At 34.2% G+C, this 15,708-nt stretch overlaps 1 protein-coding gene across 1 annotated transcript in view; it reads left to right on the top strand.

Moving 5' to 3' along the window:
- The window catches only part of LOC139690831 (ribosome biogenesis protein BOP1 homolog), a 19,559-nt gene extending 7,037 nt beyond the window's left edge, over positions 1-12,522 (top strand). Inside the window, exons 8-14 of the mRNA XM_071588425.1 lie at positions 510-684; positions 1,018-1,236; positions 4,767-4,870; positions 8,792-8,965; positions 10,671-10,770; positions 11,661-11,856; positions 12,314-12,522. Coding sequence (XP_071444526.1) covers positions 510-684; positions 1,018-1,236; positions 4,767-4,870; positions 8,792-8,965; positions 10,671-10,770; positions 11,661-11,856; positions 12,314-12,467 — 1,122 coding nt within the window. The 3' untranslated portion in view covers positions 12,468-12,522. The remainder of the gene's footprint in view (positions 1-509; positions 685-1,017; positions 1,237-4,766; positions 4,871-8,791; positions 8,966-10,670; positions 10,771-11,660; positions 11,857-12,313) is intronic.
- The last annotated feature ends 3,186 nt before the right edge of the window (positions 12,523-15,708 follow it).

Below are 15,708 nucleotides of genomic sequence, written 5' to 3'. Positions count from 1 at the left end.
GAAAAATATACGAATGTTTCCAGTAATAGTTCCAAATATAAGAGGGCTATTTGTTTATAAAGGTATTTGTTCTGAAGCATTTTCTATGGGAGGCAAGCACCTAAGAAGATTAAAGAATTTTAACTGCAGTAAAAGTGCAAATAGAATTTCATACTAATGAAGGTGTAGAGTAGGCAAATATAGTGGTTTTTTATTCAGATCATTAAAAAACGGTAAAATATAACAATTGGCTGATCAAGGGGGAAAATCCATCAGCCTGAGTGGAATGTATACCAAATTAGTTGGAAATTAGGATACAAATTCAGCACTTGATGTCAATCGTGGCAAATTTATTATGAAAATTTTATTCTAAATATTTTCTGCTGAAATAGGGGTAATATTATATGCTCTATGTGCCATAAAATGCTGAATGTTTGAATGCTCTTGTATTCCCGTGTAGTATAATGTAACAACCCCAATGGAGTCTCCCAGTATGGACTTATGTTTGTACATTCTCTTTGCTTTTGCAGCTAACAATCGAACCAGAAGATCTAGTGCCACAATTACCGGATCCGAAGGACCTACAACCATTTCCAACCACATTGTCTATGGTATATAGAGGCCATACTGATATGATCAGAACCATTGCAATTGATCCCAAAGGACAGTATATGGCATCTGGATCTGATGATGAAACTCTTAAAGGTGTTTATTGGATTTTTTACTCTTATTTAGTTTCATTGATGATAAATATTTTCCAATGTGGTATTTTGGTTTATTCCACTGAAGGTGTTCTTTCCTTATTAAAAAGTTCATTAATTGTGGCTCAATGAAATTTCTAAATTACATTTGATAATGTAAAACTGATTTTTATTGCCTTGTTTGTATCTCCATGCTTATATACCATGCCAGTGTACGCTTTATATTGTAAAGCATGCTATTATCCAAGTGGTATTGCGTTATAGCCATTTTCAAATAAAAAAATAATTTTGAACTAAACTCTTTTTAAGGGACATATTTATATTTTTTGCATTTTAGTTTGGGAGATAGCTACTGGTCGATGTGTCAAGACATTTGAATTGGGATATGGAGTGGTACGTCGTATATGCTGGTGTCCCAACACTTCTTTGTCTCTGATAGCCATAGCTGCTGGAAAAACAGTTTTATTGCTAAATCCAGGAGTTGGGGAGGAATTAGTTGTTGAGAGAACAGATGAGCTGTTAGCAACACCTCCTGCAGAAGACTCTGAAAGTATTGGTAGGTCTATGTTAAATTTATTTGGAGATATATTTTCTAGAGGAAAACAGTTATGGATTACAACACACTTCCTTTTGAATGGTAATCTTGGCTGTCTATTGTTACCTTTAAACTTGCTTGCTAAAGTGTGTTGAATATTTAGAGTAAGTTGTCAGTAAGAAAATATATTTCAAGAGAAAAATAATTGGGTCTATTTTCCAATTCTTCTTCAAAACTTTTAATATGACACCATGACTTAAATGGCCTCCCCACTGCGGATCCCTTTTCAGGTTTCATTCTGAGAAACACAAGTGCGTACCAGCTTTTATCTGAGTCATGCATCTCAGTCTAATTGACATGGGTGTTCATAGCAGGTTTGATTATCATTGCTTCCTTCAACAGATATCTTGGAGTCATTCTATCATACATACCATTCCACCTCATTATTTTTTAGTAATTACCGATGCATCTTGCAAAATGAATAGAAAGCCATTAAACCACTCTTGGTTTATTACTTTGACAAATCAAAGGATTATGTATTGGCTTTCTTATGTTTTATTTCGTGAAGAAAGTATCGAAAAGAAATTAACCAATTGCTGAAAAGCAAAATAGAAATCCCTGGCTTATCATTTATGAATCAGAAGCAGATTACTATGATGATAATGTTGCGGTTAATTTTGGCAAACTACAAAAGAGTTTATACTTTAAAAGTAATATAATATAATACATGCTGTGGGTTGCAACTGCCATATTTTGAACTGTGTGTTAAAGGAGTCTGTGAACAAATTTAAATTGATTTGTGAAAAGTGTCATCACATTTTACTCGTCCATAAAAATGTGTGATGAATTTAAGACACTTTTCAAATAGGCAGAAATTGTATGGTCTGAAATATTTCAATACACTTCCAACTTGTTGGTGGTATTTTTTATGCAATTGAGTAGCTTTTTAGAAATGTTGAGCCATTAAAATATTATTTTTTACAAAAGAACCACTTTAATACTATTAAGAGTTTTTTTGAAGATGAAGTCAGCCTTAGATTACTTAGGATTTGGAGTGAATTTTTGCTCTACTGTTTTCAGTCACTTATAGGTAAACTAAGGGGATTGAGTGTGAAATCTATGCATTGATGAGGTTTTATGAAATAAATTGATGTTTTGTATTAAAATTGATGTTGACAATTCATTCAACACAAGCATGAACTATTAAAACATTACTGTTTCGGTATCTCACACAGTTTCTTGGAAGCATGAACTATATTTAAAAATGGTTTAAGTTTGGCATTATTTTTGACAAATGTGACAATATTTTTGTGGTACTTAAATTCATTGCATTAAGAAATCCTCTGCTTTTTATAGAGTCCTTGGAAATAATGGAAAAAAATGTTGTTACAAATTTTTCTGTAATGGATTAATCCTTAAGCTCTACTCATTCTTAGTTCCTCTTAGTATGTATTGTGGTTGAGGAAAAACTACTTGAAGGCTGTGCTGGGACTCATTAGAGAAAATGAGTTAGTGGTATACTAGCCACCCGCTGAAAAGTGAAAATAGGATTGAATGCATAAAGGAAGCTAAATGTGTTTGTTTTATGGTTCCTTTGTGGGAAAGGATAAATGGTTTAGTTGTACATTTTTAAGGTTTCTACAGAGTGCTTTCTGGTTGGCTATTTTGCTTGCTTGAGGTAAAATCTTTCCCTTACACTTGATTTTATGATTTTTTATCAAATTTACCCCTATGCCTATGGAAATATTTCATTTTCCAAGATAATTTCCATTTAGCTAGAGGGTGGAATAAACTAAAAATCTCATAACACATGCTGGGCTCTTTCCTAGGTAATTCAAATTTTCACTGAGGTAGTACGCAGTTGTGGCAGAAAATGAATGTGATCAATTTTTTTAAGATCCTGGTTTTTATGTTTTCATGCATCAATGTATTAATTTCTTAAAAATAGATCTTTCCCTTCGACAGATATGTACTGGCATAGTTATTGTTCCCAGTCTTGGTAGCAGTTCTGGAAGGCCTCAGTTGGGACAGCCTTAAGCTCATCTATCACTCTCCTTTGGATGTTATTAACAGTCCTAAAATGATGTCCTATCAAAACATTTTTGAGGAAAAAAGTCACGAGGACTGACTAGAACAGACAAATACAAGGAGGGCCTGCAAAACCACATCAATACCCCTTTTTAGTCAAAAACTCATTAATAGAAAGCCTTATGACTGGGGACACTGTAATGGTGGAGCATCCTATTGTTGCCAATGCCTAATCTCATATGAACTACTCCTTTTCTCTACCTGTTAAGGAGTTCACAATATATATAGCTTGGTTCACAGTTTGTCCACTGGCATAGTTAATTTGGGAATCATACCCTAACTGTAAAAGGAGCAGATGAGCATCGAATTGTTTTTTTGATTTGCTCATTTGAGCTTCCTTCAGTTGAGGAGATTTGTCAGTGTGCCACTCTTGACATTTGTGTTCAGCCTTGGTTTCCATGGCTCATAATGTGTGATTTCAAAACGGTAAGGAATCTGGGTCATTAGCCATTCTGCCAAGAAGATTAAGGCACATGGTTTTCCAATAATCCTTCTGTTCAATCTTGAGAATTTTTGGCTCCATTTTGGTGCATACTTTTCTCTTGCACAAATATTGAATAAAAATCTGATGTAGGGTGTACAGGTTCAAATTGACCTCACAAGAGCCCTCACTCATTCAACATTGTCATCAGATCTTCAAGGACATGGCCCTACTGAGTAAGGTTCATCTTCCTCTGCATAGAGACTCTCCAGAAATGTGTTAAGTCTTTGAAAATTGTCTCTCCATCATGAGGAATTCTCTTCATATCCCTGTTTCAACTTTTCATAGACCACAGATGAAGATTAAGCAAGTTTACACAAAATTTCATCGGACAACATGCTCTAGATTTCCATTTTTCATGTTATACCACAAAAAACAACTTCACTTATGATGTTGTAGTAATTACATGGCAACTCTGGAATTTGCAACTTTTTCACAGTGTGTCGAAGGGACTAAGAAACTTACCATGTGAAGTAGAGCCCCCAGTGTTGTAAGTCTCATTACTTTTCTACCACTCCTCACGCAAGTTCTAATGAAAAAAGTTTGTATCCACGTAGTTTAGTGTGTGATACCATACTAAGAAGTTTTCATCATTTGTGTTTTTAATGTGATTTGTGTTCATCTGATTTCCATCTGCAAATTTTCTAGTTGACTAATGGAGTAAATTATAGTGCTAATACTGTCACTTCTAACTTTGTGCCATTTCATGACACAGTGTACAAGCTACTTGAGTCCAGGATTCAAGCTGCTGGTAGCTTGCTACCTCTCATGGTCTCAGAATTTTACTTAGCTTTTTCCTTTCTCTATTACTTACATAAATACTTTGTCTAGATTTGGTTGTCATGCACATATATCTATTAAAAAGGTTAACTTCCTAATATTTTCCGTAAATTTTGTGCATTTTATATCACAGGATAAGACATTTAGGCTTTCTTTTACAATTTTGATTACAATACCTTTTACCTAAGTTTTTCTAATGTAGTTCCAGAGCGGGTGAAAACAGCAGTTCAGTGGGAACATGCTGCAGACAGTGCTTGGGAAAAAGGCATTCGTGTGCTAATACATCATTTCAAGGATGTCTATCAGGTAAGCTAAGAAAAAATGTGAAAATTAACTGTAAATGAGTTCTGATATTTAAAGTATTTCTTGTTTTAAAATTTCAAATTGATAATTGGCAATTCCTTCCCTCTCTAACTGACACATTTTAAGGCAGAAAGAGGGTTGTATGTAGCCTTATTTCTGGTGTTAAAAATTATCTTGCTTTTACAATAATTTAATGCTATGTTTATCAATAGCTGCTTATAATTTTCTGAAGCTTATATGTGTCTATCGAGTTCCTCTTTAAGTCATTTTATGATATGCAGTGGTTGTTCATATGCTGACAATACTGGATATAATTTAATTCTTCTAAATGTGAATGCCTCTAAAAGTTTCAATTTGTTTGTCTACTTCAGCTTATTTCTCTATAGTTTGATAGAATACAAAAATAGTTGGTAAAACTTCATTGACTTGATTTTTTCTTGTTCCTAATCAAATCTGGAAATATTTTGCTACTTTTAAATTGCTTCTACTCTTCCATATATCCTGCTACATAATGTGCTGGGCTATAATTCCTATAAAATACATATATAACCACAGAAACATAGGTATACAATAAAACTCAAGTTTACAACTTCAAAAAAACTACATTTTTCTAATTGTTTTTTATTTCGTAATTTTATTCAACAGTAAATCACTAATGGTGGCATTGTCTAAACACCATCTCAATCAATCCTGGTGGTTTTGTAACCAACCATGGAAAAAACTAAGTAAATGTAAAATGGCAAGATTACTATTTCATAATTTCTACATATGTTTGAGTATGATGTGGGTAGTTCAACAATTCATTGGAAAATCCATCCATTTTATAGTTTTTTTAGAGAAAGTCCATTTCATTTTCATAGTTGATTGAAACAACAAACTTTTCTTTATTTAGGAAAATGGGAAAAAATGAGTTCTAAAGATCTCACTTCTATTTAAAGGGTTTAACAAAGAAAGAGATCAAAACTGAGTTGGATGAAGTTCATGGCACATCTATCTGCTCCTGTCTTTGTGACTGTTTACATTTTGGTAAATGAGTTAAAATGTGGATGTTCATCCTCAGATGAGGAACATCGTCCACGGAGTCAACTTATTCCATAATGATTGACAAAATCCACCGTATGAATTTGAATGATTGAGCGATCGATTTTCACGAAATAGTAGTTCAGACCACGGGCATATCACAAGTTAGTGTTTTCCATTTTGCATGAAAAATTGGGTGCAAAAACAATCTTGGCAAGATGGGTGCCATGATTGCAATCAGTGAATGAACATAATTGTGTAGTCAATTTTGGAGGCTGGTATGGTGCTTTTCCGCCACAATCCTGATGAGTTTCTGCATTGATAGATAGTTGAGGATGAAACACTACTGCATTCCAGGGACAAAAGATCAGTCAAGTCACTTGGTTTCTAAAGGTGATCTGGCTCCGAAGAAGGAGAAGACTGTGGAATTGGTTGACCAGGTGATGGCCACAGTTTTTTGGGATACATGTGCAGTTATCTAAATAGATTACTTGCTAATGGGAGAGAGGATACATGGAAAGTATTGCTCGTTAATGTTGACTGGTTGAGTGAAGAAATCAAGAAAAAACATCTTCATTTGGCAAAGAAAATAATTTTCTTCCATGAAGGCAATGTGTGTACAGGTTGTGTCCTGCGAAGTTTTGATCACAAAAATTATGGAATTTAAGTTCGAATTACAACAACAATCACCATATTCACCAGATTTGGTCCCTAATGACTTTTTTATTTCCAAATTAACTGCCGAAATGATTTAGTTGTAGTGATGATGACTTTCTGGGATTCTACAATGAATAATGATTGATGTATGTGTAGCTGCTAATTTGTTAATATCAATTTTCAAATTTCTTCATATTTCATGTCAACATCAAAATACTTTGATCCCTTTTTGTCTGATTGAAGTATTTTCCATAAATTCTAATCTGAAAAATCAGGGTGCATCTTATGAGTCTTTTGGGCCAGGAAATACCGTGGTTGAAAAGTTAACAAATGTGCCTTCTATAATATGCCCATGGGCTCCCTCAATTTAACCCACACTGCATCAGTTTTTGGATGCCAGCTATTCCTGGGAAACCATAGGCAGCACAAGGAAAGGAACTGGGTCCTCTATCCTGATGGGTGAATTTCACATGTCATTAGGCTTAGTACTAGGTGAGCTCTCCCCTCACCTTTAAAATCAACCTTCAGGTTGACAGCATAACATATGCTGTTATAGATATGGCAAAGCCTTTCATTTAGTCAATATTTTGAAGTGTAAATTATGCATTTTTGTATAAATACTTCCTCAATTCCCATGCATCATAAACCATGTACGAATTCCGTTTTTTTAATATAAACTACGCAGTAATTGACAGTCACCAAGAGGTTTAATTTTCACTTGTAATGGCGGATGTACTCACATTATTAATCTTAAGGCCACATTTACTCACATTATTAATCTTAAGTCCACAACATGTATGCTGTACTCTAAACTGATATATCTGTATTAGTCATGTTGTATTCTAATTATATGAGTAAAAATAAAATTGCTAATACAAAATAGAATAATAATTACTAAAAATAGGTACTCTTTTTTGCTATTAAACATAAACACAGCAATCAAGCGGAAGGTCGGTTTTGTAGGTGATGGTAGAGTTCACCCTATACTAAGCCTGACAGCAAGTGAAATTCACATATCAGGGTAGGGGGCCAGTTCCTTTCCCTGTTTTGTTTGCTACAATAGCATTAAAAATAGTAAAATATGTCAGCATTGAAATAATATGTCCAAAAACATCACTTAATACAATTCATATTTCATGGCACTTTCAATATTGGCTGAAAATTTTCACAAATCCCAAATTTGTATTCAAGATAAAAAATACCACAAAGAAACATTGAAAATGTTATAATGAGTTTAAGAGCTACTACTCTGTTGCTGCTATTAATATGTTCTTGGGAAGATTTTCATCCACTTCTGGTAGACGTTAATGCTCTTTTATTGACGAACTTGGCCTGTTTTCACCGTATTTCTCCTTGTGTTATATTCCAGCACATCTCACTTCTAATAATACAAAATATTTTACTAACATTATTTTGATAACATGACTACAAAATTAGCTCAGCGAATATATCTGTAAATGCATGTTGAGGTGACATTTGAGAAAATAAAATAAGGCATTTCTGCCTTTTTTATTATTCCTTAATAACTACATGCTGCAATTTTTTACTATTTTGTCTTTTAGTGAAGTATAGTTTGTTAGTAATTTTGATCTTTTCATTTGAGTATCGTTAAAGTACAAACTTTGTTGATTTTACCACTTTTGTCTGAATATACACTGACGAATATTTAATTTTGGGTTTTTGTGAAACATATTAAAAGAGGCAACTGAAATGTTTCAACCATATCCTAGAATGGGTTGTGACCTGAACCTGAAGAAATGGACATACTCTCAAAGAATGTTCTGATGAGAGTTCACTGCAATTGTCCTTTTTGTATTAAAACCTTGAACAGATTAAGGTAGCATAAAATGATTTAGCAGTTAAGAGAATGGGAATACTTGTGTATATGAAGAAAAAATCTCACTTCTTAATGTAGTGACTGAAAAATTTGTTTTCTCTGCCTGTAATTTTATTCATTTATATAAGAGCTACTTGAATAAAGTAACATGTTTCAGCAATCCATCATGTTTCCAATTCAAGTTTTCAAGGTTATGTTCATGGCATGGTTTAAGTTGAGTGGCTCTTTCATTGATAATTTTGTGAATGAGTAGTTAAATTTTATTTAAAAATTGTAATTGAATAGCATACATTATAAAAGGTTTGAAAATATAATGTAAAGTGTTTTTGTGTGTGAAGTAATTTTAGATGTATCTTTGTGTATAATTTTATTATAAAGTAAGTCTTTATCTTGATTAAATTATGTTTCAGGTGTCATGGCATGGACGAGGGGACTACTTTGTTACTGTTATGCCTGATGGGCAAAATCGCTCAGTTGTGATACATCAACTGTCTAAAAGGAAGTCACAGTTACCTTTTGCCAAACCAAAGGGTTTAGTACAGTGTGTTCTCTTTCATCCAATACGACCCTTCTTATTTGTCGCTGTAAGTAAAAAAATGTGTTATTAACTTGCGCCCCCTCCATAGACTACAATCTTGATGTGAAGGTAGGGCTTGTGTGTTATGAAGATCCCTAGAGCTGTGCTGGCAGGAGCAATGATATTTGTTCCAGTTCTTGGGCCACCCATGCCAGATGAGTTAAAGGGTAGGAGCCAGACGTTAGGTAATCCGCACAGCATCTGCTCCTCAGTGTGATGGCTGCAGGGGCATTTGATCTCAGAAATTGAGTGATGGTATCACATTAAAAACACTATTGAAGAAGGCAGCAGGAAGCTACCTCAATTGCTTATCCCTAGAATTGCATAATGGGAACTAAAGAGAAAATGAATCAAAACAACTATGGGACTCAGGAGTGGGGTAGGCAAGACTTCCAAGGTCATCATTTAATTAAATCCTTGCAAAGCAAAAGCAATAGTAGCAGCACTGTAGATGACCGAATAAGTGGAAATAGGGAACTGTAAGTTGGAAAAGGATATGGAAACCATGTATTACGAATGAGATGGTCTGAGAGGAGTTGGAAGATTGTAAATACAGAGTTAGGTAGGAGAAAGTATAAAGAAGTAAATAAAAAACTGAGATAGGTAACAAATAGAAGAAAAGAAGTGTGGTGGGGGTCGCTGTGCGAGGTTATTGTAAGTTTGCCGAGAAAAGCTGAAATTGGTGTGCTATATAGGAAGGTGAAAGCTTTGTTCTCAAGTAGTAAGGGTATCATTTCAAATGATCAATGTTAAGTCAGGAAGGATATTATTTGAGCCAGAGAATGTGCAAGAGAGATAAAGGGAATGTATAGAAGAAATGTATGGTAAAGGTCATAGGCTAGTAAGTTTAGATATAAAAAGAGAATATGAAATAGATGAGGATAGCTTAGGTCCATGCTTGCTCAATGGGGAGATAAAAAGCCCTACTAGGAAGTAAGAAGGGAAGATCCATGTACACTGACAAAGAGAAGGCAGGAAATTTATTAATCAAACATTAACCTTATCATGATGTGTGAATTTCATGCACATTTGGGCTTAGTATTGGGTAAACTCCACCACTACCAGGTGTGAAAGCTTTCTTGGCGTTTGGATGATAAAAGCTGCATGGGTTCCAGGTTTCCATTGCGTAGGTTGTTCTCTTTCGAATATAGCTTCTCCTGCATTCTATCAGGTATCTTCTTGTGTAATCAAACTGAAAACTTCTGCTTGAATGCAGGAGGAACAGTTGTCAAGAGAGACTACAGCCTATGTGGTGGAAACGTTAAAGTATTTTTATGGTTTTTTAAAGTATATAGTGCCAATATGCTATGCCATGATGCCCTAATGACTGATGAGATGTTATCTAGATTTATATATATAGTTACAATTTATGGAACACAAGTTTAAATTGGCTCAGCGGGATTGTTAATTCAATATTCTGTAGTGTTTTAGTCTTTGTGTTTACAAATGACAGTTTTTAATACAGTTGTTTCATAGAAATTTCAAGGTGAAGATAAAAATTTTGCGCACATAGTTTTTGAAGTTTTATGAGAAAAATTCTATTGGAAAATTTATTCAAAGGAAGCAATGTTATTCAATTAAAAGTTTAGGCTTGTGAATTGATTTGACTCTTTGTAGTTTTTATTATGACTGGTGTAATTAAGTTAGTCTGCTAAAAGATTTTCATGAAGAACTAAATTCCTGATAATTAATTGCAATATGGCTTTTTTCAGACCCAGCGTAACATTCGTGTTTATGACCTAGTTAAACAAGAACTTGTTAAAAAACTTCTTTCCAATTCCCAGTGGATCTCATCAATGGCTATTCACCCAGGTATGTTCTTAAATTTGTGCATGTCCTTATATAAACTACTGAAGTGATGTCTATATGGACTTTTTATCCTTCTTTTCATTATTCCCATATCCAATGTTTAACGGTTGTTTTAATGGTGATTACCTGAATATACCTGCTGTTAATTACAGGTGTAAAATTCTGATACACATTGATGTTATCAATATAGAATATATTTCATATAATACAAAATAATATCATTATTATGAAATAATAGTATGGTGTTTTTTCTTGGTTAAACCTTTTTAATTTCAAAAGAGAACAAATAATTTTACTTGTTGGAAAGGGTTAAAGAAAAGAGGTTTGGGCCCCCATAAAAAAAATGCTGAATAAATGCTTAGAGACTAAAAACTCATACCAGAAAACATGAAAATATTTGAATTTTTTTTCTTTCAAAGATTTAAGTTCAAATAAATTGGTGCACATGAATGTTTCACCCCTCGGAGTGACCTGAAAACAATTTTTTAGATAGCAATACTAAAATTTTCAGTTTGCTACACAATATTGTACACAATACACAGTTTGTACAAGTATATACTACCTTTGATAGGTTATCTCGTGCTTGTTATTTACATTAAGAATTGCATGTGATAGATATTATTAGTATCATGATGTTACGAACAACCTATCTTGCCCAGTGTGTCAGTTGATCAACATTTATTGCCGCTGGTTGAAAAAGATAATATCATCCAATAAATGAAAATTATAATTGTTTGAAATAATTAAAAATGGTCAAATTGCAGTATAAAAATTAATTTGGCATCCTAATGGGTTTCATCCTAAGTTTATGCATTCAGTTGAAATTTAAGATGCTCTTTATGGAAGTGATATGTCACTGTTTAATATGCTTTGAATAACTTGGTTTTTTTTAGGTGGTGATAATGTTTTAGTGGGTACCTATGACCGTAAAGCATTGTGGTTTGATTTAGATCTTTCAACTACTCCTTATCAAACTTTGAGATTACATGGAACAGCTATAAGATCAGTTGCTTTCCATAAGCGCTACCCCTTATTTGCTTCTGGTTCAGATGATCGAGCTCTTATTGTTTCCCATGGAATGGTATACAAGTAAGTAATTTACAGCTTTTATAATGTGCATGAAGGATATCAAAATATAAGGATAATTAAATTGTAAATTTTCATTGGTTGAATATCATAAGAGAATTGAATTCTGATTAATAAATATCTGAGAAATAGATTGAATCAGTACTCCTCACTGTTGATTTGAACAAAAGCAAACTTTGAAAGATGCCTACACACATTTCATGTGTGCCCATGGTTGATCTTGTCTGCCACGGTGAAGGTTGCTTTTGGCGTCTGGTGCTTAATTCAGAGAACAAACAAGATATCTTCCAATTTCATTTTTATGTTAAATCTTTATTTCTCACTTACACATTGTATTAATAATGAAAAGTGTTTATTTTCATGTAAATGTACAGTTATGCTCTCTCTATCTAATTTACCTTCAATGTCTTAAGCATACTCTAGTTCAAAGGTTTGATTGAGTAAAATTCTACCCTTTCAGTGATTTGCTGCAAAACCCTCTAATTGTTCCTTTGAAGCGATTGTGTGACCATGATGCCTACGATGATTTTGGCATTTTTGATGTACAGTTTCATCCAACGCAGCCGTGGGTATTTTCTTCTGGGGCAGATTCTACAATCAGGCTATATTCATGAGAGCTTTAATAATTGTAAAGGCAAGTTTAATGAATTAAAAATTGAATTATAATCGATTGTTTATTTGCTAAATTATTTAGAGCACTTACTACTATTGATTCTTGGTGATTCATGTCCTGAAAAATTCCTCTCTGCAGAGTCCAATCATAGTCTCTAGTTCTAATACCTAGCTTATTTTTGGGGAATGCTAGGGATGGAATTTCATTAGTTCAAAGAAAGATATATTATGTGGCTGATGTAAAATTAAAATGGTTGGCTATTTCTTTGATTTAATTGCATTTTGGCTTTAGGGTATAGATATGACATGGTTGAACCAGTGCACATTAGTATTTTGGTAATTCATTTTTTGCATTGGAATGTGTGGGTAGCCCATCATAAATTATAGCCATATACATGCCTTGCTGCAGCTTTTCGTCATTTGTAGCAAAAATAAATTATTTCATGCAACATTAAAATCTATATCTTTGAAAAAATTGCCAACTAAGGTTTTGATTGTGCTATATAGAAACATACCCTGTCAAATGTGTATCTTTCTTTATCACAAGAGAAGTTTTTTAATGCACTCGAAAAATATATCACCACAATTGAAATTAGAGACTAATTCAATGAATCCAGTAAAGTTAGCAATAGCAGCAGATAATAATTTAATCCTAATGTTCTAAGTGTTTTCCGAAAGTTATTTTGGCTCATCATTAGATCAATATAAAGTTTTTTTACTCATAGGTAAGTAGCCCTTATTTTGTTTTGATGTGTGAGATATGCTTGTTCTAGATGCGTCTTACTCCTAAAAGTGTACATCTTTGCCATATATCCTCTGTGATCTGGCCGACTGGCAGTAAGGCATATACTTAGGTCTCCTATCCAAGAGGGCCAGTACTGGGTGCAATTTCTTGAATTATTCTTCACGATCAAGTATTCTGTGTACTGGGAGGTTAACTCAAAAACAGATATCCAATTTTTCCCAGTTAACTCTGTTGCTAGGTACACTATGAAGATGCTGGCAGTTTGCATTTCCATTCCCTTATTGTTACTAAATCTAAGCCCAGTAAGAGTTTATCCCCTAGAAAAGCATAAGACTTTTTTCAATATTAACAAATGTGTCTACAATGAAATTTAAAGAGGTTCTGGTAAGATGGCGCCTTCCGGTAATACTTGTGATATTTGCTCCAAGAATATTCCTGAAAACCAGCTATGTTTGGAATGTGGATTTAGCTGTAAGTCATTTTTCCATTATGAATGTGTTGGCTTAACAGAATCAGTAGCGAATTTCATAGCTAACAGCTCGCAATTACTCTTGATGTGAAAAGTGTTTGTTTGGCCCATGTGAAGCAATTAAACAACTGAGGGTAAACAAGACAAAGTTCTTAAGGTAGTGACAGATCTACAGGTCAAGCTAATGGACTGTCTGAATTTTATACATGACCAGTCTAAGGATATCGCCATACTAAAAATGTGTCCACTGAAAACCCATGAGAAATTGAAGGGAATCCCAAGTGACATTAAAACATCGATCACTAATTCCATCGAAAGTGAGAGATAGCAACCTCCTGGAAAAACTGTGAAGGAGAACAAAAGTAACATAGAATGTTTTAATTATTCTCAAGTCGTAACTACTGATAGTAATATTAATAATAAAGAGCGTGTTTCTAAGTAGATGCTGCTGTACTCATCCGTGCTCTCGAAGGAAATTTGCAGCCACTTCCTGTGGAACCGCATACCACTACATGCAATACAAGGAAAGAAGATGAAGAGGCATATACCATGGTTTCAAATAAGCAGAAACCTTGGCTGAAGCCGATTGTGGGGACGTCAAACTCGGACAGTTATTTAGTCGGGCTGCGGAGAATGGTCTACTTACATGCTTGGCGATTCAAAGAAGACACGACAATTGAAGCAGTTAAAAAGTATATATCAAGCAAGGTACCTGGCAAGTACTTGAAGATCGAGCAGCTGAAGGTATCTGGAGGCACCTCTTTTTGTGTATCAGTTGGTTAAGACTTAAAAGATGTAGTGGAAAGTCCCAGCGTTTGGCCGAAACATGTTTGTGTCCGTAGTTATTTTTTTCTGAAGGTCCGCCTGACCTCCTCAAAGGGTTAGTCAAAATTAGGCAGTCTTTTACAATCATGCAAGTAAATATTCAGTGCCTCAGGAACTAAGCAAACCTGCTGGAAGTGGTTATAAACGGGTTAGAACCAGACATTTTGTGTATTACTTAGCATTGGTTGAAATATGAAGAACTAATGGTTATCTCACTCACAAATTACTCTCTAGTGTCCTCATTCTGCTGTACTACATATAAAAATGCAGGTGTGGCCATATTTGTGCAAAGTAGAATAAAGGGTTATTAACTCGATTGACGTGCCTGTGATGGAAGAAAAAACTTTTAATGTGCATTGTTTTTCCATGAAACTGCAGTGGGATTGCTCGGGCTCATCTCCATCTATCGATAACCTAGTGAGGATTTTCATGCATTTATTAAAAAGCTGGACCAACTCTTTTGTTCCTTATATGCAAACAACCGGATACTCAATGTTGAACAGCGACATCAACTGCAGTCTCTTATTTGACCTCCCTCACAGATCTGAATAACTGAATTTGTACAAAACTTATGGCATGGAATGTTTTAATAATAATCCTACTTGTCACTCCCACATCAGCCACTCTAATTGATTATGCTGTGACCAATCTCAACCAAGGAAAAGTAGTAACAATTTTTAGTGGCCTAAGTGTATCAGACCATAGTATGGTGAAAATGAGAATTGATTTTAGCCTACCATTGTAGAACCTAAATAATAAAACTTACCTTAGGTGGTCTTTTACTCATGGAAATATGCAGCATCCTCTGCTCCTTCTGCAAGCCCAAAACTGGGACAATGTCTATCACCTTAAGTCAGTAGACGAAGGTTTCAATTACTTGAATTCAATTTTCAGACACAATTTTGATCTGTTTTCCAATAGCACATCAGGAAATATTTCATAGAACAAAATGTCAGCCATGGCTAACTGATGAGATCCGTTGCTACTCAACTATGGAAAAATATGCAATCTCCAGTAAAAGTTCTAACAATCATCTACAAAGGTTACTCCATAAGGAATTTCATAAGTTCTACCATAAGCAGATTTCTACCACTTAAAGAACTTACAAGGATAATAAGTTACTTAATTCCAATAATAAGTAAGAAACTGCTTGAGAAATAATTAATGATTATAGAGGTAAGAAAAATCCACAACTCACTCTCCC

This window comes from Hetaerina americana, unplaced genomic scaffold (assembly GCF_022747635.1).
Source record: "Hetaerina americana unplaced genomic scaffold, ioHetAmer1.1.p SCAF_3, whole genome shotgun sequence".
In the NCBI taxonomy this organism is placed as follows: Eukaryota; Metazoa; Arthropoda; class Insecta; order Odonata; family Calopterygidae; genus Hetaerina; species Hetaerina americana.
Note: the sequence above shows the minus strand (reverse complement) of the source record. Positions and strands in the feature narration are given on the sequence as shown.